Source organism: Centroberyx affinis, unplaced genomic scaffold (assembly GCF_046629955.1).
Source record: "Centroberyx affinis isolate AG114_WGS23_722 - 3 ecotype Tasmania unplaced genomic scaffold, CSIRO-AGI_Caff_v1 ptg002151l_1, whole genome shotgun sequence".
Classification (NCBI taxonomy): Eukaryota; Metazoa; Chordata; class Actinopteri; order Beryciformes; family Berycidae; genus Centroberyx; species Centroberyx affinis.
The window spans coordinates 20030-46862 of NW_027280468.1; the positions used below are offsets into that span (position 1 = coordinate 20030).

The 26833-nt window shown below is 41.8% G+C and overlaps 1 protein-coding gene across 1 annotated transcript; it reads right to left on the minus strand.

Moving 5' to 3' along the window:
* Nucleotides 1-694: 694 nt before the first annotated feature.
* Nucleotides 695-18836, minus strand: loxl1 (lysyl oxidase-like 1). Its single transcript, XM_071531963.1, has 7 exons — nucleotides 17408-18836; nucleotides 10795-10903; nucleotides 9698-9835; nucleotides 5248-5404; nucleotides 4402-4497; nucleotides 3787-3902; nucleotides 695-2725 (listed from the first exon to the last, which is right to left on the minus strand). Exons 1-7 carry the CDS (start codon nucleotides 18507-18509, stop codon nucleotides 2719-2721), a joined length of 1725 nt encoding a protein of 574 aa, XP_071388064.1. The 5' UTR covers nucleotides 18510-18836; the 3' UTR covers nucleotides 695-2718.
* Between the last annotated feature and the right edge of the window lie 7997 nt (nucleotides 18837-26833).

Sequence of the window (26833 nt, forward strand, 5' to 3'; positions counted from 1 at the left end):
TGTTCATTGCATAAAGAAAGGTTTTTATCACATGAGGGTGAGAGAGCTTTCCTGGATCTAGTCTAACTAAACTTGTGGAGGTGGAAGAATCTTTGGCTGTATGGTGATGTTGCATGACAGTAATGATCTTCAAATGGAAATAAGACCCAATCAGAGTGTTTTCTCTGGACATCTGCACTCCATGAAAGGGAGTCAGATTGTGGAAACTGATCACATCCTGCTACAATATACAAATTAGTGTGATTTTTTTACATTTTATTTTGAGCATGACCAAATGCACAGCACCACATGGATGTTGCAGAGGCAGTCCTACCATGAAATTCCTGTCTTGTTTGAAGGCCTGTGCATTTTATATGCAGTGTATATTTTTTGTGTTTTTGAAAAGGTCAGATTTGCATTCCTGTCTGAATCATGCATGACAAATTCACATAGATGCCAGGGCAAATGCCTTAATGCATTAAACATATCACACCTGATATTTTCTGAATAAGATCATTTCAATAACTTCGCTTCTCATACAGCATTTCCTTTGAACCCGCTGATCTGTCTTCTGTGTTAGTCTAAATTATATTGCACATAGATGTTAAATTGCATATACTAGATGTCTGCTCATATGCAGCAGCACAATGAACCGCCGCCGTAACATTAGCCGCACTGCAGTCATATTCCAGTCTGTGCACACAACAATGTGTAAATGTCTTTATTGTATATGACATTTTTGACAGGTGTTCAATGTTAGACAAATTCAAAGTTCATCACCACACTTCAGAGATATAATTGTCACATACTTTTACGCTGTCATTCCACTGAATGTCTTAATCACATGTTGTTGCTTCTGCCTCAGTGAGCATACAGTATAATCTTGAGCTACCAGAATACAAGGACTTGTAGATCAAATAAAAGAACTGACTATGTACAGTACAATATGAATGGTCTGTGTACTATTGTAAATAAATTGGATACTATAGGCTAGGCCTGTTCTGCACTTGAAGAGTTTTGTTCCAAAATTACATATCCAAAATGAGATATAAGACTTGAAAAATGTGACACCCACACTTATAAAATGCTATGAATGAAATGAAAACTTATTTGTTGCTTTTTGAAGTATAGCAGGTAACTAAAGTCATTGTTTGATCAATACAGACAGACTGGATCATCTATATTTTACAAATAATGATAATTATTTTTTTTTTTCCCATAATGGATATATATTTGTATTTTGGAATATAACTCTTCATTTGTTTGTGTCCAAAATGATTTACTCCTTGATATATTCAATAGACCCAAGGGTTTTCAGATGTGTGCTACAACAGAGTGGTAGGAGGCCATTGTGAGCCATCACAGGGATTTCTAATGGAAACCATACACTCAACGGGAAACAATAGCTCACTCATTTAGAGAGGTAGGTAGAGACGGCTTTCTGGCACTCTGTATCACAATGATAAGTCTGTAGCAGTAGTGTTTTTTTTTTTTTTCCACAACACACACTATTGAATAAAACAAAGAATGATTCAGATTATCAAGAAAATAATATATAGAAGTTCATGGAATTTCACAAATTACATTAACAATTCAAACAGGAGAAACAAAGACAATCAGTTAAGACAAATAAAATATTCCATCTCTAAAGTCATGCATCACTGGAATATTGGTAATATACATTCTTAAAAAGGTATAGATGACCTATGTGCCATCTGACCAGTGTTGGTAGCTAAACAAAGCCAGTGTAAAGTCATGGCTTACACTGTCAGAGTCTTGTTTTCTGGGAAGCACCTCTTTGAAAATGAAATTTTCTGCCAGTTGAGCTTCCAGTATGCTTTTTATTGAAATAAGAAAGGAGCAATGGGGACAGAATTTGACTATGAGGGTATTTAGAGGGGCAAAGCGCAGAGAACTGACAGCCTAGCTTTATGTTGACTGACTGCTTGATGGAGACTACAAATGCAAACGAGACCCGCGGTCTTCCTCTCGCTGGTAAACACAACATTAAACAGGATGTGCCCAGAGAATCACAGTATCCCCAGCCTGGCCCAGTGAGGCAGTGAAGAGAAATAAACCAACACATTATAGTTCTTCTGAGTCACTGGGCATCTCCGTCTGTCCCCCAGACAGCATGGATGAATGCATCTAGGAAGACTTCCCCCCTAATTTTATTTGCTGGATTGCAGCTGAACCCTGACTTGTCTGGGACCACTCATTTCAGCACCGGCACCATTTCACGCCTTATTTATAATCAAACGGAGCCACTCTGTGGGGGCGTGCACAGATGTTTTTTGCTGTGTGCAGATACAGCAAGCACCTAATTTGAAATGTCTTCCATGTTTTCCTAGAATGTAACCAAGCCACATGATGAGTGGCAGAGTAGCAATATGAGGGATAAAGCTGGATTGGGCAAGCAGGGAATGAGGAAAGGAAAGGGAATATCATCATGGAGGCTCTAGGGGTCTGAATTGTTGGTTTATTATGGGCATGTCAGTGTGCAATATGCATTATGCAAAATGTGTGTGTGTGTGTGTGTATATGTGTGCATAAAAACCCCACATTCTTTTCAGTGCCAGTGGAACCCTTGTTTGCCATGGGCCCAGGATACCAAAACAGCACAAAAAAACAATATCAAGACAAACAACAACAACAACAACAACAAAAGGATTCCATTCACATTTCAATGGAACAGCATTCTTCTGGAGGGTCACTCTGGCTGGGCAGCCTTCCAGCTGATCAAGACCTGCAAAACAAACAGACAACAAACAACACCGCTGTTAGACTAGTCCAGACAAAATGAAGAATTTCACTGCAAAATGAGACACCACACAGTAAATGAGATGATGGAAAATTTGAGGGCTCAAACTCAATGATTGCTGGCATGAAAACTCACTGTGAAATATTATTAAAGTTACTACTTATCTTGACACCATTAATTGCAAAATGTGATGATTTCATTTAAGAAGACATAATCACGTGTGCATTTCATATTGAACAATATTAAGCAATAGAACAGTCTATAATCTAGCAATAGTCTTTTGGAATGAAACGGTTCAAATATTAAATTGTAAGGATGGAGAGAGCAGTGTTCATAGCACCTACTCATGCATTCCTTTGACTGCCATCAATACCATAAAAACTTAACCATTAGATTCTGTGATTCATTAATTCTGGAAATGCTTTAGCAAACATATTTTTAAGTGAATGTTTCACAAGAACAGCAAAAAGAAGGGTGATTTGCCGCAGCACTTGAAAGTAATGATGCTTTGCTCATGTATATCCACTCTCTATGAAGTCCCTTCTAGAAGATAGGATAGTAATTCAGAGTGCAATGATACACTTCCTAATAGAGCTATTGAAAAGTTCAACACCCCTACTGCTCCCTTTGAGGGGAGATATGAAAGTTTCAGAGGCCATTAATCTTAACTCGAGAATGAGCACATAATTCATTAAATCATCAGATATTTCAGCAAAGAACCCATTAAGTCCACTAAGTAATTCAAAACACTGAGAGGCTGTCCATAAAATTGCATTCAGGCTGCACCCTGTCTTGTGGTCCTGAGCAGCTCAAAGTGTAGAGCATGACACAAACCCTGAGCTAAGGTTAGGAGTTCAATTCCCACTCTACAAAATGTAGGTGCTTATGAGACAGTACGCTTTGGATGATAGTGTAGACAAAATGACATTTGTTGAGATTTTTCCTCAAAAACACAAAGTCTGTGATTGTCTGGCTTGTATTGTACAAACAAGCAGCAGATTTGGAGAACTCTTTGAATAAAAATTGGTATATTCTGTCTGACTTACTGTGCTATCTTGCAGTTGGTTGTTGTGACGAAGCGTCCTGTGTAGTGAATGTTACACCTGACCACATTGTTGGTGAAGTCTGATTCCAGCACCAAGTACTTGGGATTAACCTGGAGCTGGGAGACAAAAGACAGAAGACACGTTACAATTCACTATATTCTATCGCAACGAGAATCGGTGACGCCTCACGGGACCGAGATTGCACACGCTGGATCTGCTTCAATAGAGGATCCGCCTGGGGATGAGGAGTGTGGATTTGAGCTACAGTTGCATGTGTGCAGCACTGAACTCATTCATGTTTAATCCTTTATGGATGGTTACTGTAAGATCATATGTGTGAGGATCTTGAAGCCACACTGACTGAGCAAGTGAAACATGCATGAAACATAAAACACAGACAATGAGATGGATGGGACGGCATAGCCAGTGAGCCATGACCTATAGAATGCCTATAGAACTTAAAATTTAAAGACTTTAGAAACTTTCCAACTCCTTTATAACTCTCAGATCAATTTGTTTGGGTGGCCTGGACCCACTGCCTCCCATAAAATGTGACCTTGTGCTGTCCACAAACTTGCCAAGTCCACACATATCGGACTCTCTCCCAGCTCTTACCTTTAGTATGTAGTTTCCTGGCTGGATGTCTGTGATATCGATCCACTGGCAGTCGATATCAGCGTTGTATGTATCGTAGCAGCCCGGGCTCAGACCCTGACGAAACAGAAGGGAAGAGAGGAGTTCATGAGGAATACCAATCCAGACCATGGGGTTATAGGCTCCTGCCTGCAGGGTCACTGGGGCATCTCTACCTCTGAAGGTTTCTGACACGCTTCATTCTGATTCATACCACATGTATGTGTTGTGCAGAGGAACAGGCGCAGTTGTAACCCTGTGGTCAAAAGGTAAAATCTGATATGATACAATAAATCTAGTAAGGACTGTGAACAACAACCAGTTGAATAGATTCCTTTCACCATGTCACTCATTTGTCATAAAGTGAATTATCACTCAGGAAAAATCATTTACATGTTAGATATGATCAGTATTGACTTCATTACAAAAAAAAAACCACCTTATTACTCATTTCAAAGTAAATTTGTTACACTACTCATTATTTTTCTGTTACACACCCAAAATTGGCGATTGCATTCTCTCTTCCCTTAAAAAAATCAGTATAACTCAATCACCTGTGAATGATCATGGTGACCAAATGTTAATGATGTCCAATATTTCTGTCATCCTTATGCTTGATCGAATCAAAATAGTGATAAAACATTGGAAGCTCCCCTACTGGTTTATTCAGCACTTTTAGCCCTGAACTGGTGTAAGCGTATACCTGGCGACGACCAGTTGAAGTTGAAATTTTGCTGAATAAACTATTGGGAAACTTCAGTTCAAAGTACAATCGATTTATCTTTCATTGTTCATAATCTCCCCTCATGTTCTCTTGTGCTGTGTTACCTGAGTATGAGAGGTGCAGGCGTAGCGCTTCAAGTGGCCAAAGTCACAGGTGGTGTCCTCTAGACAGAAGCTGGCCTTGTGTCCCTCGGCCACCTTGCGGCCGGTGCTGACCTCCAGTAAGTCGTAATGGCTGAACTCATCCATACTGTGGTAGTGCCTGTTGGACCAAGCAGAGTACAAGTGTAGTAGTCAAAGGTGGAGCAAACAAGGAGAGTTGGGGTTGTAATGTGGGGAATTTAAGCTCATTCCACTGTTGCATTCAATGACAATCTCTGTGGATGAAGAGCGTCAGCTAAAAAGCTAAAATCTGAAAGGTAAAAATGGACAAAACTCTTCCTCCATTAAAAACAGACCAAAATTTAGCTTGCCTAAATTTACAGTAAATGTAACTTAGAAATAAGACACAGGGCTTGTTTATATGTTCAAACCACTGACCTCACCTGTTAACATTTACACTGTAAGTGATGTTGCAGCTTGACTGAGCATATCATAAAGTATCAAAGGACAATGGATACTAATTAATGGCAACAATAAAGCATTGATGAAGCAAGACATTAACACCCTAATGGAGTATGAATGCTGTTAATTACCTTGTATCAGTCTGCAAGATCAGAGGTGTGTGTGTGTGTGTGTGTGTGTGTGTGTGTGCGTGCATTCATATGTGGGTGTGTATGCATGTGTGAGGGCATTTGCTTGTGTGTGTGTGAGTCAGTGTATGAAGGTATTTGTGTGCTGGTGGTGATGTATTTGTGTATGTTTGCACAGCTTTAGCAGCTTAGGAAAGCCTGGATGCACATGGCCACTGATCATCTCAGCTGAACTGGAATTTGAAACGAGTGACTCTCAGTGAGCGACTCTGTCAATGAGCCGGTCCATTTCAAATCATTTGCGATATTAACTGCTATCTTGCTTGGACCTCTGCCAAATGTCAAAGTGCCCTGGGAGACTATTCACTTTTTACAAGCCTGCTGCGCGCACTAATTGTCGTACATGCTAACACTGGCATGTTTGCGTGTAAGAAGATGACATCATATTTCCATGTCGAGGTTAAAAGCTTACATTTTGATGGTTCATATTGATGGATTTACACACAACAATATCTTTCTGAACAACTGAATTGTTTTATTGTAAAATATTATGGTTCAGTCACTCCATCCTCTGCCTTTCCATATAGGTGGCACTACAGTATGGCACTTTACATGGGGCTTTACTTTGACAGTGTTGACAGTATCCAATTAACTAGGTGAGTTATGAATATATAGGTTATGAATATAGAAATATATATAAACCTTAACCCTAACATGAGGTCTTGATCCTGGGTTGAAGAGCAGTCTTCCAACGCAAATGGAAAACACATTACAGGAATACACATTACAGGGCTTAAATTCCTAGTTATTGAAATGAATTACTCTCAATATTGTTCAGAGAAAGTCACCCTTGCTGCCAATCCTCTAAATACTTAAGCAGTGTTTGTTTTGGTTGATGTAGCACAGGTGAGGTAAGCGCTGGACCTCTTACAGTCACACAAATTCAGACTGTATAAATAATGCCTGTATGCCTTACCTCATGGTCCATGTTTCAACATAGCTACAGCTTTTACTGGAACAGTCATTAAAGATTGAAGGATGACTTGGAAGGAAAAGCGGGTACTTTCCATAGATGGAGCAAGTGACAATTTAAGGACTCATTCTTTCCACAGGAGAGGGAACCAATTAAGAGCTGCTCTCAGGTAAAGACCTGTTTGTTGATCTCTGCAGGCTGAGCCCTATCTTTTGCTTTGCATGCTCATAAGAGAATTTACAATGACTACAGACAGAATTTCTAACTCCCACTTGATAGTCTCTGTCAGTGCATAACATGCAAGTGTATGTGACTGTGTCTGTTATGTACTGTATGTGTGCTATGTGTGTGAGTGTGAGTGTGAGTGTGAGTGTGAGTGTGAGTGTGTATGTTTATGTATGGCTGGGTGTGTGCTGTCTTTGGACTGGGCAATGGGAGGGCCTGGGAGGTTGAAGTGCAGTCTTTATTTTTCTTCCCACAACAGGCATTTATTTAGATGGCAGTCTCGAGATGATTATCTGTGTGTGTGTGTGTGTGTGTGTGTGTGAGAGTGAGAGTGGGAGCCACTGGACTTTGCGCTGTCTGGAGGGGCCCCTTGCCTCCTTGAAATCCTGGATCCCCTCGCTGACTATGTCAGCTATAGGGAATGCAGTGTTGGAAGGACCCATAGAGGCTTTAATAAGAATAGCTTGTAATCCTAATATACAAAACATTCCAATCCTTCTCCATACCCATGAGTCATTTTCCACTTGTGTTGCAACAGACAGGGCTTTGAGGGGTTTTCACATCACAGTTTGGGGTGTTGAAACACAGAGAAGTAGGTTCTATGGGAACTATTTTGCAAAGGTCTGACATTTGTCTTCCATGAAGTGCAACCGGGATATGAAGACATATCTCCAGGCACCTGCACAAATAGCAACCATCATCTTTGACCTTAAAGGTCAGATGGCCTGATACAGTTGTACTGTAAAGGCTGGAGACAAATCAAGCAAAAGTTGAACTTTATCATTACATTCTGCATTTCAAATTGTAACATGACATTGCAGATAAATGAGTAAAGATAAATATGTAGTGCTGTCAAAAAAAATTAAAAAGTAAAAGCAAATAAGCAGAGTGCTTTGGATGACTTCCACTTAGTACCCACAGCGATGGGTATAAAAAGAATTTCCTTCCGGAATTCTGTGTGTTCTCTTTGGGTTAAAAAATACAAGATTCCAACTTTTTCATAGCCCATGAAACCCAAGAGAATGCCGTTTCCTTCCCTTCTTCTAATACTCAAGTGAGAATGATAGGATTGAATATAACATTAAAAAAAATATCTGTCAACTACACAGCTTATTCAACAAAAATGTAGGGCAGAGAAGTTTATTGTGAGAATCTGGGCTAGAGATTTTCTTTCCCTAAAGAGATTTCTTTGTAACCAAACACTCTGTCCTACTAACCCATATCCACACCATCACACTGTAGCAGCCGCATGATCTGGTGGTGCAGATTGACGGAAAAAATGGATTGATTTGTCATTCTGATCATGCTGGCCAGTGGAACGACTGCCTTGGCAGTCCCTAGGAACCGTGTAAGTGCAGACCGGTGTCACACAGCAACATGGCCAATCTCCTAATGGCCAGTCAACATTCCTCTAACATGAGGACAGTCAAGCAGAGCCTGGCACCAGCAGCAGCGGGCAGACTTACTGAAACTGAGACAGAGACCAGCCTACATGGAACATAAGGTCATGAAACAGTGAGCGTACCCAAACATCACCTCATCAATAGACCACCAGAGAGACTCGGCCTGGGCCATAATCAGCTTGTTAAAGCAGCAGAAATCTGGCCACTGAGGAAGGTGAAGACACAATGCAAAAAGTGTTTGCTGTGTTGCGCGAACATACTGTACACTGCCTCACAATGTTGCATGCAGTGTGTAATTTACAGTCTTTTGTCTTGAGGCATAGTACATGTTGTTGTGGTGTGACTGAGTGTCAGTATGTATTGGGAAATGTTGTTATAATATCTCTGGACCAATGTCACCTTTAGATTTATTCTACATGGTGATTAAGATGTCTCTGTGTTGGAATAAGGGTATACACTCACAACATCATTAATGAATCATTGCCATATTTGTCAACCCACAATATCCACTACAGAGGGATGGCAGTTAACTAACACAATGAGAACCTAGACTTGTTGAGGCTTGACTTTCAGTCGGTCTGTTCAATGAATTTTTAAAAACCCTTTCACAGAGGGAGAACTATAACAAGTATGCTTGGTGTCAACGTGAGGTCGCTTAAGCATAAACACACTCTTGTGTGCCCGAGCCCTAACAAACCATTGTAAAATAAAGCCAATTATTCAATGAACCTTCTTTTTCATTTTTCATCAACAGTAGTCAATAATAATAATAATAATTAAATGTTATTGTTCCACAAATAGATCCAGTACTGGTGGTTACAGTGGTGATTTTCGGTTAGCCCATTAATATTTAAATGAACTGTTATGTGACCACAGGTGTTATCAGGTATTTTACAACATCTTCGAACATGTCTCAGGCAATCAAAACTGATGACAGGAAATATCTATTTAATAATACACCCGAGAGCGTGTTCCTTACTGTGATTATGGGTATGACAGTGATGCAATAGGCTGCGCCTCAAACACGGTGTCGCAGCACCAAAGTACACATATAGCTTTTACACAGCACGTACCAGTGCATGTGTACTGACAGAGAAGTTTCTTCAATGTACTATACATACATTCTGTAAAAATAAAAAACAACAGAAAACCAGAAAGATTGCTAACTAGCTCCTTCATTACCATAAGAGTTGACATTGCAACCAGTAGCATGGCTTGCTCTGTGCTTGGCTGAAACTATCCGTTGTATATTGAGTACTTACTGATGGCAGCTGTGCCACTCCCAGGTATGACGCGGCCTGTTAGGCATGAAGTCAGCAGTTCCCTGGTTCTTAACCCTCTGTGGGAAGCGCAGCAGGACCCTCACATCGTAGTCGGTGGCCTCGGAGCCATAGGCAGTGCTGAGTGGCAAGCACATACATCAAGACCAGAAACAGTGAGGAACTGTACAAAGGAACTGTATAAATGGCTACAAAGAATGCTCGCATGTCGCTTTCTCATAACTAAGGCGAGGAAAAAAAAAGAGCAGGACTGGAAAGGCTTGGAGGCAGGAGGAAATCAAATAAATAATTCATTTTACAGATTACAGAGATCACTCCAAATACACATTTTCAACATGATTCACTTTTTTGTGAGAAGGGAGGGGGCACAACCTCCAGTTCACAATAGCACTGAAGATCTAAGCCATTTGTCTTGTGGCTGTTGTTGACATTGGAGTGTATGGCAAATTACAACAGGCCATCTGTCGGTGATTGCTGCAAACTCAGACAGGATATGAAAGGGCTTTGAGGGATGGCTGTGCTTGTGATGGGGAGAGGGCAAATAGAGCAGCCATGGGGACAGCACACTTCCATCATTTCAATACTGTGTCCTCAGTGCAGAGGCAGTCAAAGGACCCAGGCCCAGGGCTCAGGGGAGGCTCTCCACCGGCACACAGAGATGAAGCCAACAACAGCCTGTATCCCTGTATCCAAGGTGACCAGGTTGCACTTCATCTATGTTATGCTGAGGGTCTGTTGCAAAACTTTTTTTTATTATTTATTTCAGGTATTACTGTGCAGAATGGGTGAACTCCAGGAGTCTAACATAGAATTGTGGAAAGGTTATCAGCTGTGTTGCAAGCAAATGCTGCCTAGAAGTTTAGCAAGAGCATCTTGCATCTTGCACTCTGAATTTTACTGAATGAAAAATATACAAAATTGAGAACATTTGTTGCTAACATGAAATCAAAACCAGTAAGGCCCGGCAAACTGCTGCTAGTGTGAAAGCAAAATGAACATTGGAAATGTGCAAAATAACCAAAAACAGTTAATTCCTGAAATGCAAACAAGTCAGTAAAGACTTGCAGAGTTGGCTTTACCTTGATAGACATTTTTCCTCAGCAGCACAGCGGAGAGAGTACATGTGGGCTCTCTGGATGTATGTGGAGGCCTGGACATAGTTGGGATCAGGAACCAGGTCAGGCAAACCTGAAACAATAAACATACTGTTTCTTTAAGGGCTAAACCCACGTTATCTTTCACAGCATTTTAATACCAATGCCAACTTTGTGTCTGCACTCGCTTAACAGAGCACAATGTTTTACTCTGTAAACCAGTGAACAGGTTTGTGGAGTAATAGATTACATGGAATAGGATTACAGTAATCTGATTACAAAAAATAACAGTAATCCATTACAGTTTATGTTAAAACAAACAAACAAATATCCACCACTTACAAATACTGAATAAATGACTAATTACTTGTTGGCTTACTCAGAAGTGAGATTTTGGACACAAACATAATCTTATAATTCTTGGAATTATTGGTAAGAGTAGTGAAAGTAAAATAATAGACTGCATTTTAACACTGTTATTATTGTTGCACTTGTAGGCAAAGTAGTTCAAAGTAACTGATCAGTAATCTGTAACAGACTACATTTTGAATTCCTTGAATTCCTAACCTTCCCAGCACTGCCAGTGAGGTCATTTCTCAGACAAAAAAGCAGCGCTCTTGGCAGATTTGTCATCAATGTTTCATTACCTTGTATTTATGGTGCTGATGGAGACTATGAGGGGCTACAGTGCAGCGCCAGGGCCTGCAGTTCAAGACTGGGACACACTAGAGAATGCCATTGGCCACTAATTACTGTGCATTCCAGATTATTATCTTTGAGAACTGGGCGTCATGGTTTTCTAATGAGACACTTTTGCTCCGTAGGCCTCTCAGAAAGGGGTGGGGTGGGGGTGGGAGAGGGGTTATATTTGGATCTAAGTGTGCAAAAGCCCCAAAAACCCCAGAACTATAACCACGCATACATTAACATGCATTTCAGAAAATTGGCCTCTCACCAAATGTATCTGGTTCATAGGGAAAGGGTTTATACAAATAATTTCTAGCCTGGCTAATGTGATGTGATGTACCATGACACTAATCTTAATATGAACCCGTCACTTCAGGTTAACCTTTGGCATAGTAAATGTAGGATGACTAGTCATATCTGTTGGGGATGAAGCTAAACTTAGAAACATCTGAACTACAAATCATAGCAAGGCTTATTGAAGTGCAGTCTATGTTTCATATTTGGGTTTCTGCAAACAAGAGACAGAGAAAGAGAGATGAAGAGAGGGAGAGAGAGAGAGAGAGAGAGAGAGAGAGAGAGAAAGAGAGAGAGACAGATAGAGCAAGAGAGAGAGAGAGAGAAAGAGAGAGAGAGAGAGAACGTGCGTGCCAGGGCAAAACAACAATGATCTCACACCCCTGCTGTTTTTAAAGTGGGCCAGTGACCAAGTCTGTCAGAAAAACAGAAGAATAAATTAAAAAAAAAAGCTGGCCCGAGTCAGAGCTAATGTCTGTCCCATTCCCAGTAAAGGCCATGCCAGCGAGGGTCTCTGGTATAGCTTATCACCCTTCTCTGTTAAGCTCACAAAGGCCAGACATGCTTTAATGTGAACTTGTTTGAGCAACTGAAAGTCAAACCATCTGACCTCTTAAGTCCAGAAGCTTTAATAAAAGTACAAAGTATAAAAAAATCAAATACATCCTTTCATTTCGGTTGCAGTATACTGTAACCGCTGAAAAGAAAATAGATGCATGAAGTAATGCACTGTTGCATTCTTTTGATTTCAGAAACAGGAAAGGCTTTAGTTACCATCTGTTTATGGAAACCAGGTAGGAAATTTCCTATCTGGTATTTGTTTGGTGTTTAACGCCTAGGTGAGTCTTTCCCTCCTCAGCTGCAGGTTCAAATGAGGGCTTTGCCTTTCCGGGCACTGTGTACACATCCTATTTGACAGCTCTCGCTGAAGCAGACGTATAGGCCAGGGGGAAGCTTCCTGGGGCAGACCATGTAAACACTGTAAGGGCAGTGTGAAACGCAGAGGTTTTCCAACAGCACTCTCAACCCCCCCCTATTTTCTCTTCACCCTGGGAAGGCTTTGTTCTCTGCCCCCTAATCTTTGGAAAGTGCAAAATTGGGTCTCTTTCACAGGGATAAAGTGTGTCGAAAAGCCAAAGCTGATCAGCCCTCGACAGCATGTGACAAAGCCACACATTACACTCTAAGTGGGACACGGGGAAAAGATACTGAATCTTGACAGGCTTTTCATACTGTCTTATATAGCATAATAGAGGACATGCAGAATGATTCCCTTTACATTTCTGCTTCAAACTACTCTTTCTTTGGGCTACAGAGGGAATGTGAAAGTATGTGAGTTGCACAGGATTGAGAGATTAGAATATGTGAAATTCATCACAAATGTTGATGTCATTTTAAAATGAATGAAAATGAACAAGTGCCACAACAGTATCTGAAGAACAAGTTTATGGCAATCTGTACTTTCACAGCTTCTTTTGTCACGTAGTTTATATTCCCCATGTCCTGTGGCAATAAACAGCATTTCATCTTATCTATATTCATGATTGTGATCAACAATTTAACTTTTGGTGGTGGGGGTGATTTATTACAGATTAATTTTAGCAATAGATTGGTGCAAAAACCCGTTCCCTTCATTTTGAAGATACTGTAGTGAAGCTTTGGACTGCAGTGGCTGCCTTGCAGCTGCCTTAATGGATTAATCCTTAGCAATTATGGACTAATTATTCTCACCTATGACTGCTTGCGGCTTTGTCGGGGACTATGGGAATAAGGCAGAGTCAGATGACAAAAGATGATGTGCTGCAGAGTGTATGCTAGGGACAGCATACAGAAAATTTGCCCAACCAACATTGCACTCAATTTAAGATGGTTCATTGTTCACAGAACCTAATTATTGCAGCATTGAAGATATCTAGCATGGGGAGATGTTCATGTGACAAGAGATAGCTTGGAGGCTAGCAAGTAGGATTTGTGATAAGAAGGTCATCAGTTCAATTTTCTAAACCAGCTGAAAAAGAATGTGGGAATAGAGAATAAGGCTGTCTCCTTCAAAAGCTGCTCCCAAAGCACCTTTGAGCAAGACACTGACAACCAGCCGGACTAGTGGAGCTTGGCCATACAAGACTGTGGTAGTACCAGGCAGGTCCTAGGTGTGAATGTGTGTAAACCTCCCTCCCCTTGCAACTCGTCCCCCAAGCCATTGCTGATGTTCAGAATGTGTTCATAGTCAGCTTGCCTGATTAAATAAGGTTTTCTTTTCGAAGGTGAGAATGGACTTAGATTTAGGAGCATGGCTTCTGCACCCCAGCTTTGGAAGAGCATTGGGGACGGTGTTGTGCACTCCTGTAAGTGGATAACGGGGCTTGGAGTCAGAGTGTCCCCAAGACACCAACAGTGTGTCTTGCTGATTGATGTACGAGCCAATATGGCTCCAGAAAAGACACCTGCAAACTAGATAAATTGCTCTAATGTTGCACATATGGTGCAAGGATCCCTATACTTAACGCTTTCAACATATGTTGTGCTGTTTTCGAGTTCCCCATGAACCCCCAGGATACAGGAGCCATGGCAGAGTAGTGCTCATGGTTAGGAGTAGGGGTGTAACAATTATCTGATTTGAATTGGGGAAACCAGTCCAGCTGTGCAAGATACAGCTGTGTTTTGACAGAAGACACCTGTCAAAATCAGTCAAAATAAGTCAAAATAAAATCATGAATATCAGTTTCTCTGTTTTAAAGTATTTCTTTCTTTTGCATCTTTCTTTCATGCCACACTGTGGTATGACTCCCCTCGCTTTGTGAATGTGGCTGTTCATGTGATGTGGGAATAATCGCTGGAACGAGACAACTCAAAGCAATGATTTGTGTTCCTGCATTCAAACTTGTTTGATGGCATGATTAAAGTTTTCTGTAGACTTTGGTTGCTTGCTCATGGTAATAATTCTCATCTTTTTCACACACACGTATTCAATGAGAGATACATTTGAATTTATGTTTTACAGCAAGCCAAACATTGCAATGTCAACCACAAACAAAAATAAGTAGTTGTGCACTGCATTTTATTTTATCACTGCCATGGGGCACAATGTGTTTAATTTACAGAACATTATCACATTCTCAGTGGTTCTATTTGGGTGAAATTTCTGTGATACATGTACCTTGCCTATATACATAATTCTAATGGCATTATCATGCTAAAACTGAAATTTCTATTTCAAGGTTGGCGAGTGGTGATTAAAGTCAAATTTGTCAAATTAAAGAAACCATAACAAAGAAATTCTACATTGATTTTCATGGCACTGAATCAAATCAAATGATACTGAATCGTATTAGAAAAATGTATGCAACTGTATTGAATTGTTGAACTGCTGAAATATATCTTTTTTGTATTGAACTGCAGACTACCTTTCGAGATTTGTATCGAATCAGTCAGAGAGATCTACATCCCTGGCTAGGAGGGTCTGGGGAATACTGTTAACATGTTCCATGTTAACAGTATTCCATGGTGTCTATTTCCGGTTTTCTGTCTTTCTCCAGTTTGTTCTGTTATATGTAGTTTTATAAAATTAAGCAGTGGGATGGTCAATGTGAGTCAGTCTTCTTATGTCATTGGTAAAAGTAACTCACAGAGCGCTCTAAATAAATATGTGCCTTGAAATTGAAATCACAGTACATTTAACTGTAGCATGCTTGTTTATTTGTACTTGTTAATCCTAACTCTAGTAGCTCACACATGGTCAGGTGAAGTGGATTTATTTGCATTTTGCATGAATTAGTGAGGACTGTCTGGCTGGCTATTTTGAATAATATGTCCAGACGCTTGGTTGCCAAATTGCCCAGGACACTGCTTTATGCACTGTAATGAACAGCCTGGCCATTAAAGTAGTTGTTTATTCTATTACATCGTTGTGTGCTCTCTCTGTGCTTTCCTGCCTCTGATACCAGACAACACAAGTTTATTTAAAGATGGTAGCAGAATTACGCTACTCTGTTTAGCTGAGTCTTAAGCAAAGTTTAGACTTGTAGCTCACAATGTTTATTACCATACTGTAACAGCTTCATCTGAATGCCTTGCCATGAAGCAATGCAATAAAAATGTCTGCCATTGCGGCTATTCCATCGCTCCCATTGGCTGAGCCTCTATCACACTGATTACATGTCGTGTGAGAACACTAAGCCATCTGCGCACATGTTGGCTTCTTCTGCCATGGAAATGGCTCCCAGCTCCAGATTGGCTAATGAGTGAGAGTGATGAGGGCGCATGGTACACTAGAGGCTGCTGCACAGGAAGGTAGGCAAATAAGTAGACCAAGAGGTATTCTGCTGTGTTAAGAGTGTGAGGATCATTTTGGAGGCTCTCATCTCCTCTCACCTCAGACCAGAAACAGCCCCCAGAAGCTAGAACATACTGTAGGAAACTCCCACATGGTAAAGATTACATCACCCCCATATTGTTTGCATTTGCTCAATAATTTTTTTCTCCCTACATGGTTAACAATCAGCTCCAGTGAAGTCTGCTTCCACCCCTCTTTCCTCCCCAGTATAGTGACAGGCTATCAAAACAAAGATGATCAATTGCTAATGGATTCAAAGAAACTGTGTCTTTTGTGTTACGAAACAAAAGGCTATGTTTTTTTTTTTAGGTCAGTGTAAAGCACGTTTTGACGCTCCTCCCTCTTCCCCTAAGAGCTCTTACTAAATATTTCTTTGATTTCCTGAGGCTGAGGCAATGGACCCCATGTGTTACAGGGACTTTCCACTCTCTCTCTCTCTCCCCCTCAGGGAGTGGTATAGAAACCCCCACCCTTGTTTCCCCTCTCCTGTCCTCGGAGCCCAGGCCCCCGGAGCACCCGCCACCACCCCCCGTCTCCAGCCACCAGTCCCCGTATGAGGTCACCACCATTACCCAGCTCCACACTCAGGCCTCCCCATGAACCAATCTATGTCTCGTAGCATACAACACCCCACACACAGAAACACAGTGGTTCCTGTGTGTGCTCTCAGTGTGTTGGCAGGGCTTTCTCAACACCTGGTTTCAATAACCATGCAAGTGGGAAAAGATGAACCTTGAGTCCACTTTGCTTTTGTTTGTAAATTGAAAGGAGGCTGAGTCCTGAGCAGCTCTACTATTCTGGTTACTTGAGGGCATTTCTTTATATATGACAGAGATGAAAGAGGACTATCTGAAAAACATGATTGTATACATGAAGATGGGAATAGTTTAGAAGTCAGGTGGTGAACTCTCTACTCCCTTGGGTTCTACATATCTCAAATTCATACGCCCAACACTGCCAGAAATCACATAGCAGAGGAGCTCTTCATTTTTCCTTTTTCTATCTCAAAGTCAGAATAGCTTGGGTGAAACCCAACAAGTGCACAAAATATGCAATGCTTTCCTTTGAGGTTTATGCTTTATAAGTTTCTTGGAAACCAAACACAGATGGATGAATTTGCACTTCTCAAATAATCATCCACTTGATGTTGGTGTTATCCACCCATCATGTGTTTCATCTTCTTCTAATATTATTGAGGTTTGGTCAAGCAACTCAAAACCTGTGAAATAAAACATACTGCAACTATGTTTGTTCATAGAAACAAAAACAAAAGACTTACTATACCTCTTTGTTCTGGTCGGTACACACTCCCTACGTTGATATTGGGGTTCTCAAGCGCAGAGTTTGGAGAGTTTCTGCCGGGAGGAACGGGCTGCAGGAAGGGAGGCTGGGGTCTTCCAAATGGAGGAAACTGCTCATACTGAGGGCTTCTGACTGGGGGTTGAGCAGCAACTCCTGTCCTGTCCACTAATACTGGGGTGGCCTGGTTCGCTTCGGGGACAGAGCTGGCAGGAGCAGATTCCTCGTTGTAGAGACTGTGGGTGTATCTGCGGTCCAGACCATCTGCAAAGGGTGGCTGGGCGGCCCGTGCTGGCACCACAGGATTTGGTGCATAGCCATAAGGCTGGTAGTAACGGTAACCATCTTCAGTGTATTCAGGGGGAGAGCCTGGGAGCACAGGGCCCAGACCACCTCCATATCCTACTCCAGTATATCCACCTCCACCCCCATATGCTCCACCACCATACCCTCCCCCAGGCACAACAGGCTGAAAGGGGGGCTCATAGCTCCTGGCTGGACCCTCCACCACGCTGGGGTCGTATGGCACGCCTGGGTAGGAAGGCTGCTGAGGTAAGGGGTACTGTGGGTAGGATGGCACATTATAGGAGGATGAAGAGAAAGATGATGATGATGATGATGAAGAGGAGGAAGAACCTGTGGACGGCCTGAAGCGAGTGCTAGAGGATGACTGGAAGCGGCTGCCACCTGTGCTACCTGTGGTCTGCCTCCAGTTATCAGGCACTTGCCCAAAGCCGAAGGGGTGCCTGGCCTGCCCTCGGACAGTCTCGGAGGTTCCTCTTGATGGAGCTTGTCTGCGGACATTGCCTCCCTGAGGTCTGCGCGTAGAGCGTGGGCGAGCATCTGCCACAACCACCCTGGGACGTCTGTCCTGGGCCGGCGCCCCTGCAGGGACATATTCAGCTCCGCTGTTGAGCAGGCTGAACAACCGTCCGTTGTTCTCCCATTGTATCACCTGCCTCCAAGGGGTGGCGGAGTTCTGCCCCTGGCCCTGGCTCTGGGTCTGCCCCTGAGTCTGTGTGGCAACTTGAGCCTGCCCTGAGCACAGCAGGAAACATACCAAACATGCCACAACAATAGGCAGCATACTGGCCTCAAAGACAGCACAGCTCACCGCACAGGAAAAACCCTTCCAGTCCACCAGCAGCTCAAACTCAAACCACCTGTAGCTCTGTCAATAAAGCATGTGTATCTTCTTTCCGTGGGTACGGCTCAAGTGTGGAGACAGAGGTGGTGATGAAGAGCAAGCCTGTGGTTGAGTCCATCTGCAGGTCTTCACTGCCAGCAATAGAGGAGGTTGAGTGTGCATCCAGGAGCAAGTGGCCCAGTGGTGGTGTCAGCGTCTGTTAGTGCTGTGAGAACACGTCCTGGCTCCTTGTCGGTCTGCTAGCTCGCCTGTCAGTAGACTGAGCATTGCTCTCTGCCTTCTGGAAAGAAGTGCATGTGCACTGCACGACTGCAGGCTTCTATTTGCCTCTCTGATTGCTTACAATGGGCTGTGAAAAAAGCTCTCTCTAACTTTTTTCTTTTTTCTTTTTTTTTTTTTAAGGAGAGGTCCCACATGGCCCTAGTGCTAGTGCTGTTTCCTGGCCTGCAGCAGCCAGGGCTCCATGAGGCTTCCAGAGTCAACATTACCATCTGCAAAGGCACTCAGATTTATATCACATCTCACTTTCCATTGCTCGAATTCTTTTGTCATCTTGTACAAGCATAGATATGGAGAACATGGCCTTGCTTTGGCCACAGGTGTCTCATACTTGCATACTTGTTTTGTTGCTCATTTCGGAACCTTTTAAAATTACAGTAATCACGTGCAGATGGGAAATTGCTCATAACTAATATGACTTCAGAGAGTAATTGGTAACAGGGGTACACCCTTTCAAAGAGAGCCTCTCTACTGATGGAGTTCACACAATGAACAACAGATTCTATTTAACTGGAGCTTACAATATTCCATAGAGGAGTGAGGTGGGAAGAAAGCTTTGGTGGTATTTCTCATTTGCACAAACCTAGGAATGAGAAATGAATCTGGATATACTGGATATGCAGTATGACCTTCATGTGTTCCTCCCTTCAAAACAATCCTCTTTTTATGTGGTGGGTAAATGTTGGGAAACGCTCTGTGTCCCCCACCCTAAGACCTATCAAACTGAGGTCAATTAGGAAACAGTGTTCAGCACCCTCCTTCCACTAAAGACACATACACACACGCAGGCACGCACGCACGCACGCACGCCTCCTTTCTCCACCCCTCATTCCCCTTGTTGCTTGTAGTACACTGAAACACTGAATACACAAAAGACATGCATACATGCGGAGCTCCCCAGCAAGACAAGAATGTCTGTACTGTTCCTTGTGAATGCTATCAAAGCAACGTTGCACTCCGAGACCCTAATTTACACAACTGTTCTGAGAGACAAGTCATTAGTAAACACATTCCAAACTGTGGGATTAGAAACAGCCTGGTTACCGCTCGCCTTGATAGAGTGCATGGAGACAATATCAGATTTCCCCCTGTTATCAAAGTCAGCAGTTTACAAGGTGTTTGCCTTGGCATGGCCTTGTATGGGCAGCGGCCAAAATGTGCCACAGACCAAAGAAAGGACAACATTCCTCAACAGGGCTGTAGATTTTAAAATGTAGCGGTCCGGATTCACTTTGCCTCTTTGAAACAGGACCCGGCAAAACAAGTTGATGCACACATACTGCTTTCATAATCCATGTTTTCCCTCAAAACAGGCACATGTTCTGCGAAGAGCAGCTTCATGATGTTGATTTTTGGTTGAGGAAATGTGTGAGGAAGTCCTCAGGGGAAATGGTTGGCCATGAGGTTGCAGGAGAGGGCATCAATATGGATATGATATTGTTACTGTGTACCGTGGAGCTGTCTCTCTCCGGACCTGAGCCATTCCCTCATGCTGCTATGATTCAAAACAGTCTTCTAAATCCAAGCACAATGTTACCGCACAGGGAGGACAGACATTTTATAGTCAATTACTTCTCCCTCGTACAGTATATGTAGCAAGTACGAGGACCGTTGTTCAACTTGAAGACCAGAGTTCAAGCCAATACACTGGCAAGTATCTGCCCTGCTGAAGTGTCCTTGAGCAAAACACTGAGTGCGTTTACATATACATTAATATTCCATTGATATTCAGCACATTCATATTAGTGTAAATGCCATATCCCATTTACAATAACTGGGATAAGCCCATATCCCAAATATGAAAAACCTGAATATGCCGACATTAACTGGTATATTCCGGCATGCAAACACCATATCCTGTTCATGTTTCCATAGAGCCTATCTCCATGTATACACATATACAAAAAAAATATTGATTGTTCTATGTAAACGCGATATGACCTTGACCAGGATAAAGCTCATATTAATGTGCATGTAAACACACACACTGAATCCTTCTCTACCTGGATCAATAAAATATTACCTTCTTCTTCTTCTTCTTCTTCTTTTTCTTCTTCTTAGTATTACTATTATTCTGACTATGTGAAGAGTTTGCATAACAGATTTATAATAGTCTCACAACAGCTTGTTTCATGAAACATTCATGAACAAACGGCAAACAGTTATAACAGCTTCATGACGCATGTATCTAACACTTATTGTATGTGCCGTGATGAAATAATGGGTTTCACAATAAAAGTCCCTTGGACAAATGCGGTTTTCCATTCAGTGTTCCCATATATTAGCACAGTCTTGTATTTGTACTTGTATTTTAGCACAAGCAGTTGTGTTCTTGCTTATGAACAGTGGGCACAAACACTTATTGGAACAAACACTTATTCAGGGCGGTTTTGCTCCAAATGAGTTCCACCATTTAAAGAAAAATGAAACCTACTCATACCAAATGTCTGATAACACAAAATAGAAACAAATTTGTATAGGATATTATTCATTATCCATGCAGGATAATTATTATACACATAAAGTTAAGAATGTTTGAGGGTTAGTTATACCAATATGCTATTACCTCCATTACCATGGGAGGTAGAGTGTGGTTCAGTACATGATTTGAGAGTTTTTTCATCCTAAGGCTCATCTCAGCAGCCCCAGAGTCTTTGCAGGTCTGTCTGTGGTGTTGCCTTACGAGGAGATTTCACTTCCATCAAAGTGACACAAAATGGAGAAATTCCTTGTGGAAGGACAGTGCCAGATTCTTCTGAGCCTAGACTGTTGGTGAGTCTACCCCACTTTGTGCTTTTTTTTTTTTAAGTCAAGTTTCCTTCCTGTGGATTCTGTCTTGTTTTTATCCCTCACTCCCGCATTCATATTACATGCCATTAGACTTCTATGGTTAAATTAAGCTTGAGGTTTTATTTTTCATTACAGATTGATCCCAGGGGATTTTCTTGGAAGACAAGAGATTGTTGATTTCAAGAGGCGGACCAGTAGAGAGCCTCCGAATGCCCTGAAATCCTGTCATTGAAGCATTCCACTGAGATTACTCTAAGTTGCGTGGCAAGGTTCCTTGTTTTTGTGCAACTGCTGTGTGTGTCTCCTGTCTGGTAGAAACACCATGTACTCTGTGAAGTACGGTGAAAGAACGCATTGATCTGAGTGACTATGTGGCACAGGAGGGAAGCCCGGGGAGTAGGCATCCTGCTGAGAGCAACCCGCAGCTATACACAGAATAGGAAATAGGAATGCTCTTAAACATTGATAACTACATTCACCCTTTAAGTGAATGTATATAGTAGGTTCTAGCTTATCCATGTTGCCACCATAATGTTTTCAGTCCAGAATTCTATGGGATAAATAATTTGGGGCCTATGATACAACTGATTTACAACTACAAACCCATATATTTTCAAAATAAATTGTTTCCAGCCTGGCTCCAAGGGATTTTGACTTAGAAACAGTGGTCCAATATATGAAATATTTTCATTAGAAGCAATGTAGCAATGTAATGTAGCAATAGTAACAAACTGTTGTGCCATTGGTTGCAAGTTTCTGACATCTTATTGTTGGCTTAATTATTTTCAATATAACATTGGTTATATTGATGGTTATTGGTTCCAGCCTGGGCTGATAAGGTTTCCTATTTAAAATCAGGGGCCAAAATGGGCAAAATTAAAGTGGCTTTTTGAGGGTTAAATGATTTTGTGCCAGGCCAACTAGAACCCTTTTGGGTCAAATGGGATGTCTACTCTACAAGGAAATAGACCTGGCCCTGACCCAATGCAGATTTCATGCTGTTCTGGACAGCTGGACAACAAAAGATCACATAATAAAGGGAAAAGATCTCATAATTATGATAAACTCTCTCATTTGCATAAGAAAAACAATTCTTTTTTCATGATGAATGCAATCCGCTTCTATACATTTCAGCTTTTTGCTTCACAATATACTTATTTGCTTCTACCCTATAACATTCAAGAGAGAACTATCTGCTGTACCAATGCAGGACAGATTAAGGATAAATGGCTGCCACTGTAGAACTCCCCCTATGTAAACTGTATATTGTGCATTTGTCTGAGAGGATTCAGAGTGGAACAATGCAGCCGCAGTGCAGCAAACATGTAGATAAAAAGTGAGACTGTGTGTATAAAGTCGCACATGATGATAGACCACTTCCTGATGTCTGTTAATAATTTGACACATTCAGCATTCTCTTGTCCTGCAGTTTCCCTTCCCGTCTGTAATCTGCTGGAGAAACATTAAAAGATTGCCGTGGCTGCATTTTCAGTGGAACATTTCCAACTATTTTGCAACTGACTTCTGGGTCAGGGCTGAGGAAATATTTTCGACACATTACATCCAAAAGTTCAAGAATGCTGTGCCTTTGTTGTTGAGAAGCACTCATTTCATATGCTTCTTCAGGTGTTAAAATAGGTCAGTTTAACTAATTCTTCCACTGCTGCTGCAGTAAAATGGTTTTCATAGTGCAGTGAAATCAGGCCTGTAAGTGTAACAATACAGCAGACATGTAGTTTATTGATTTATAGCACAGTAATTCTAGTCATAAAAACTGTTACACGAGAAGCAAGGCTAAGCAAAATAAATAAATAAAATAAAAAAGAAAGGAAAAAAATGCTGCATTGGGGCATGCAAAGATTCCCTACTTAAAGATTTCTATCCAAACCATTAGATCTATTTTCTATATTTGTTAGCCAATCATGACGTTAGCCATGTCAAATTTTAAATAGCTGTCCGTCTCGGCTGTCAACAGACTTCAAAATAGTAAGAACGAATAACTTCGTAATAGTGACGGTCATAAAGAGAGATCCCCTTTGCTTTGATCTGCTCTACTCGCAGTGTCTCTAATATTAAGTAGTTACCTCCATTCACGTTCCTAACTTTCACTTTACGAAGACACTGATACAACAGCTGAGGTTGGCTGCTGTAAGCTCATTTGGTCATACTGTCGGAGCAGTCAGCCTTTGAAGTACCCACCTGCTTTCCATTAATTCCATTTCATTCAAGGAGAGACATCAGGCACCTGCACTCTGTTCTTGGCTCAATATCAGGTACCAGGAGACGGAAACGATTAAAATGCCTTCAATCATGGAATAATTTACATACATTTTTTTTTTTAGCACAACATCAGAACAAGCCTTGTAATCTTATACAGATTAGCATGGAGAGCTATTTCTTTGAAGAGACTCAAAGAGAGGGGTTATTTGTGTTACTCACAGCATACTGTAACAAAATATGGTGAGAATCCTTTTGGAATAACTTTACATAGAATAAATCTCTTTTCATGTTGCAATTGCAGTTGGGACATATTTGTACTGTATTAAAATGTGATTACACAACAATAGGATTTAGTTAGAGGTTTTAGTTATGAAAGAGGTCTTAAACGGATGTTGTTTATTTCTGTAATGACAAAAGTTCAACAATATTACTTGATACAGTAAAAGCTAATAATTCTGTAGCTAGGAAGATAAAAGGTCGTATTAGTCTAGTATTATTGGCCTCATAACACACATAATAGCAAAATACATAATTTGACAAGTGACAGGGTGAAAACCCCTAAGACTTTATCTGGTTCACTTTAGTTTACAGGTCACTCAGTGATGACTTGGCAATTCTCAGGAAAATTCTCAGTGAATTTGCCAAATAAAAGGGCCGTCACTAGTCACTTGGGGGCCCTAAGTCAATTTAATTTAGCCCCCCCACCCCAGCACATAGAGTCAAGGTTGCCTTCATTGTCCCCAAGAGGATTTTTTTTTTTTTTGGACACAATAATGTTGTTAAGTGGAAGTTAGTTTTTTATTATTAGACTTATGCTGAGAGCATAAGATCAACAGAGACTTTTGACCATTTTAGATAATGCAACCTTTATCCAAAACACAGCATAAGTGTAAAATATCCTAAGGAGGTCATAATATATTTTCCCTAACTAGATGACTTATTCATATGAAGTAGAGCATACTGCCTGACCCCCATCTGTCATTAAGGGGCCAAGTTCACAGAAGCTCCAAAATATATCCATGGGGAGAGTTTATTCAGTCCCTGGATGCCATTGACCTAATGAGGTGGAAATCAAGGGGAAAGGAGGGAGGAGGGAGGAGACAGAGAGATAATTGCCTGACAGGTACAAAGCTTTGCCAATGCCTGCGTTCCCCACAGCGGTGTGACGTGTGAAAGAACTGATGTGATTGATGTTGATCCCTGGTCGAGGTTAGCCAAGGGAACAAGGAGCTGTGAGGGGTAACTGGGCTTGTTTGGTGCTGATGAGCATGTTACCGCGATGAAAAATCCACCAGAGTGTAGCAAACTGATGAGACAAACATGCAGGTGAACAAGGACAGCTGTGTGCACACGCAGACACACACACACACATACACACACATACACACACACCTACACACACACACACACACACACACACACACACACATACATACCTGCAGGCTCATGTATATACACACAGACTAACACATAAATAGCAAACACACACTTGAAGGTTCCACAACTCTCATGATTCCTTTCATGCTCCCTCCATAAATAATCCAGGTTCGATGAGTTATGACCACATTCACTTCCCTGTAGTTATCATGCAAATGTCCAGATGGGCCTTTAGATGCTGGTGTTCACTCCTCACCCATTGTGACAGAACCCAGGGGAATATTAATCTGCTCAGCTGATCTGTCTATCTCAGTGTGATTTCATGACCTGTAGCTCTCCTCTCAGATGCAAACTTCTGAGGCAGGGGCTAATTTGAGCTTGGATCCCCTACGAAGGTGGCCTTTTGCATACATGGCTCAACCTCGAGGGAAGGACACGGAGGCAACACAATCTAAATCAGAGATTATAATGCAAACAGCCCCGTGGGGCTCACTAATGACTAAGGTGAGCCCGAGACGCAGCTCCAACTCTGCATCGGAATATCAATTAGGTCTCTCAGGGACATGGAGATGAAAGGAAGTGACTGGCATAGTAAGCGCCTGCTGCCTGTCTTTGGGCACCGCTAGCACAGCTTATGCACTACGACGACTGCCGTGAAATGTCAAGCACAAAGAAAGGGAAGGAAAACAAAGTCAAGATGGGTAAGGTGGTGGGGGGCGGGGGCGCATGAGGCAAGAGGGGAGAATTCCATTGTCATGTGTTTCCCAAAGCAAGTGGAGCCTGTAAATTTGATGAAGCGGCCTATTCAATTAGCTCCAGAAATCCACAGCTGGTCCCCGGAGAGTCATCTCCACAGATGTGCTGTGTGCTGTTGTCTCCACACCCCAGAGAACTATCCCTCCTCTGTTCTCCCTCTCCCTCTCTCTCTCAGCTCTCTCCCTCTCTCCCCGTTTCACTCTCTAGACAACACAACAAGGTCCTGGTAATCAGATGCTGGCTGAGCCGGGATAGAGAGCATAGAGAAAGACAACAGGCTGAATCTAAAATCATCTCACACCTCCGCTTGATATTTTTCAAGGGGAAAGAGTCATCCAAGGCCCTCCTCTGTACAGACACAAAAGGCAGGCATGCTCAAACAAGCGCGCCCACGTACTGAGTAATGTACAAAATAATGGAAATACCAGCATTCACTGGCTTTGTGACGGTGCGGAGAGCTTCATCTCTTGGAGGCCAAGGTAATGCCATTATGTCATTTGGTGAAACTTTCATCCAGAATGCCTTACACTACACTCTGTGAGAGGCTGCAGCGGACATGAAACCTGGCAGTGTTAGAGAATCACCAAAAATACCTATCACTCTAATATACTGTATGGATTCTGGTTGATCATCTGATCTCAAAGCACAGCCTCAGGGTTTCCTATAAATAATGAATCGGTATATTTGATATAGCTAGAGAAGAGAGAAAATGCCACAATATGGCACATGATGGCTAACTTCATCATCATGCTATTCACATTATTGGGTGACCACTTGTTCCTTGCAGATCGGGACACTAGGATGTTGCATGGGGAAAGGAATGCATCATGGGAATTGTGATT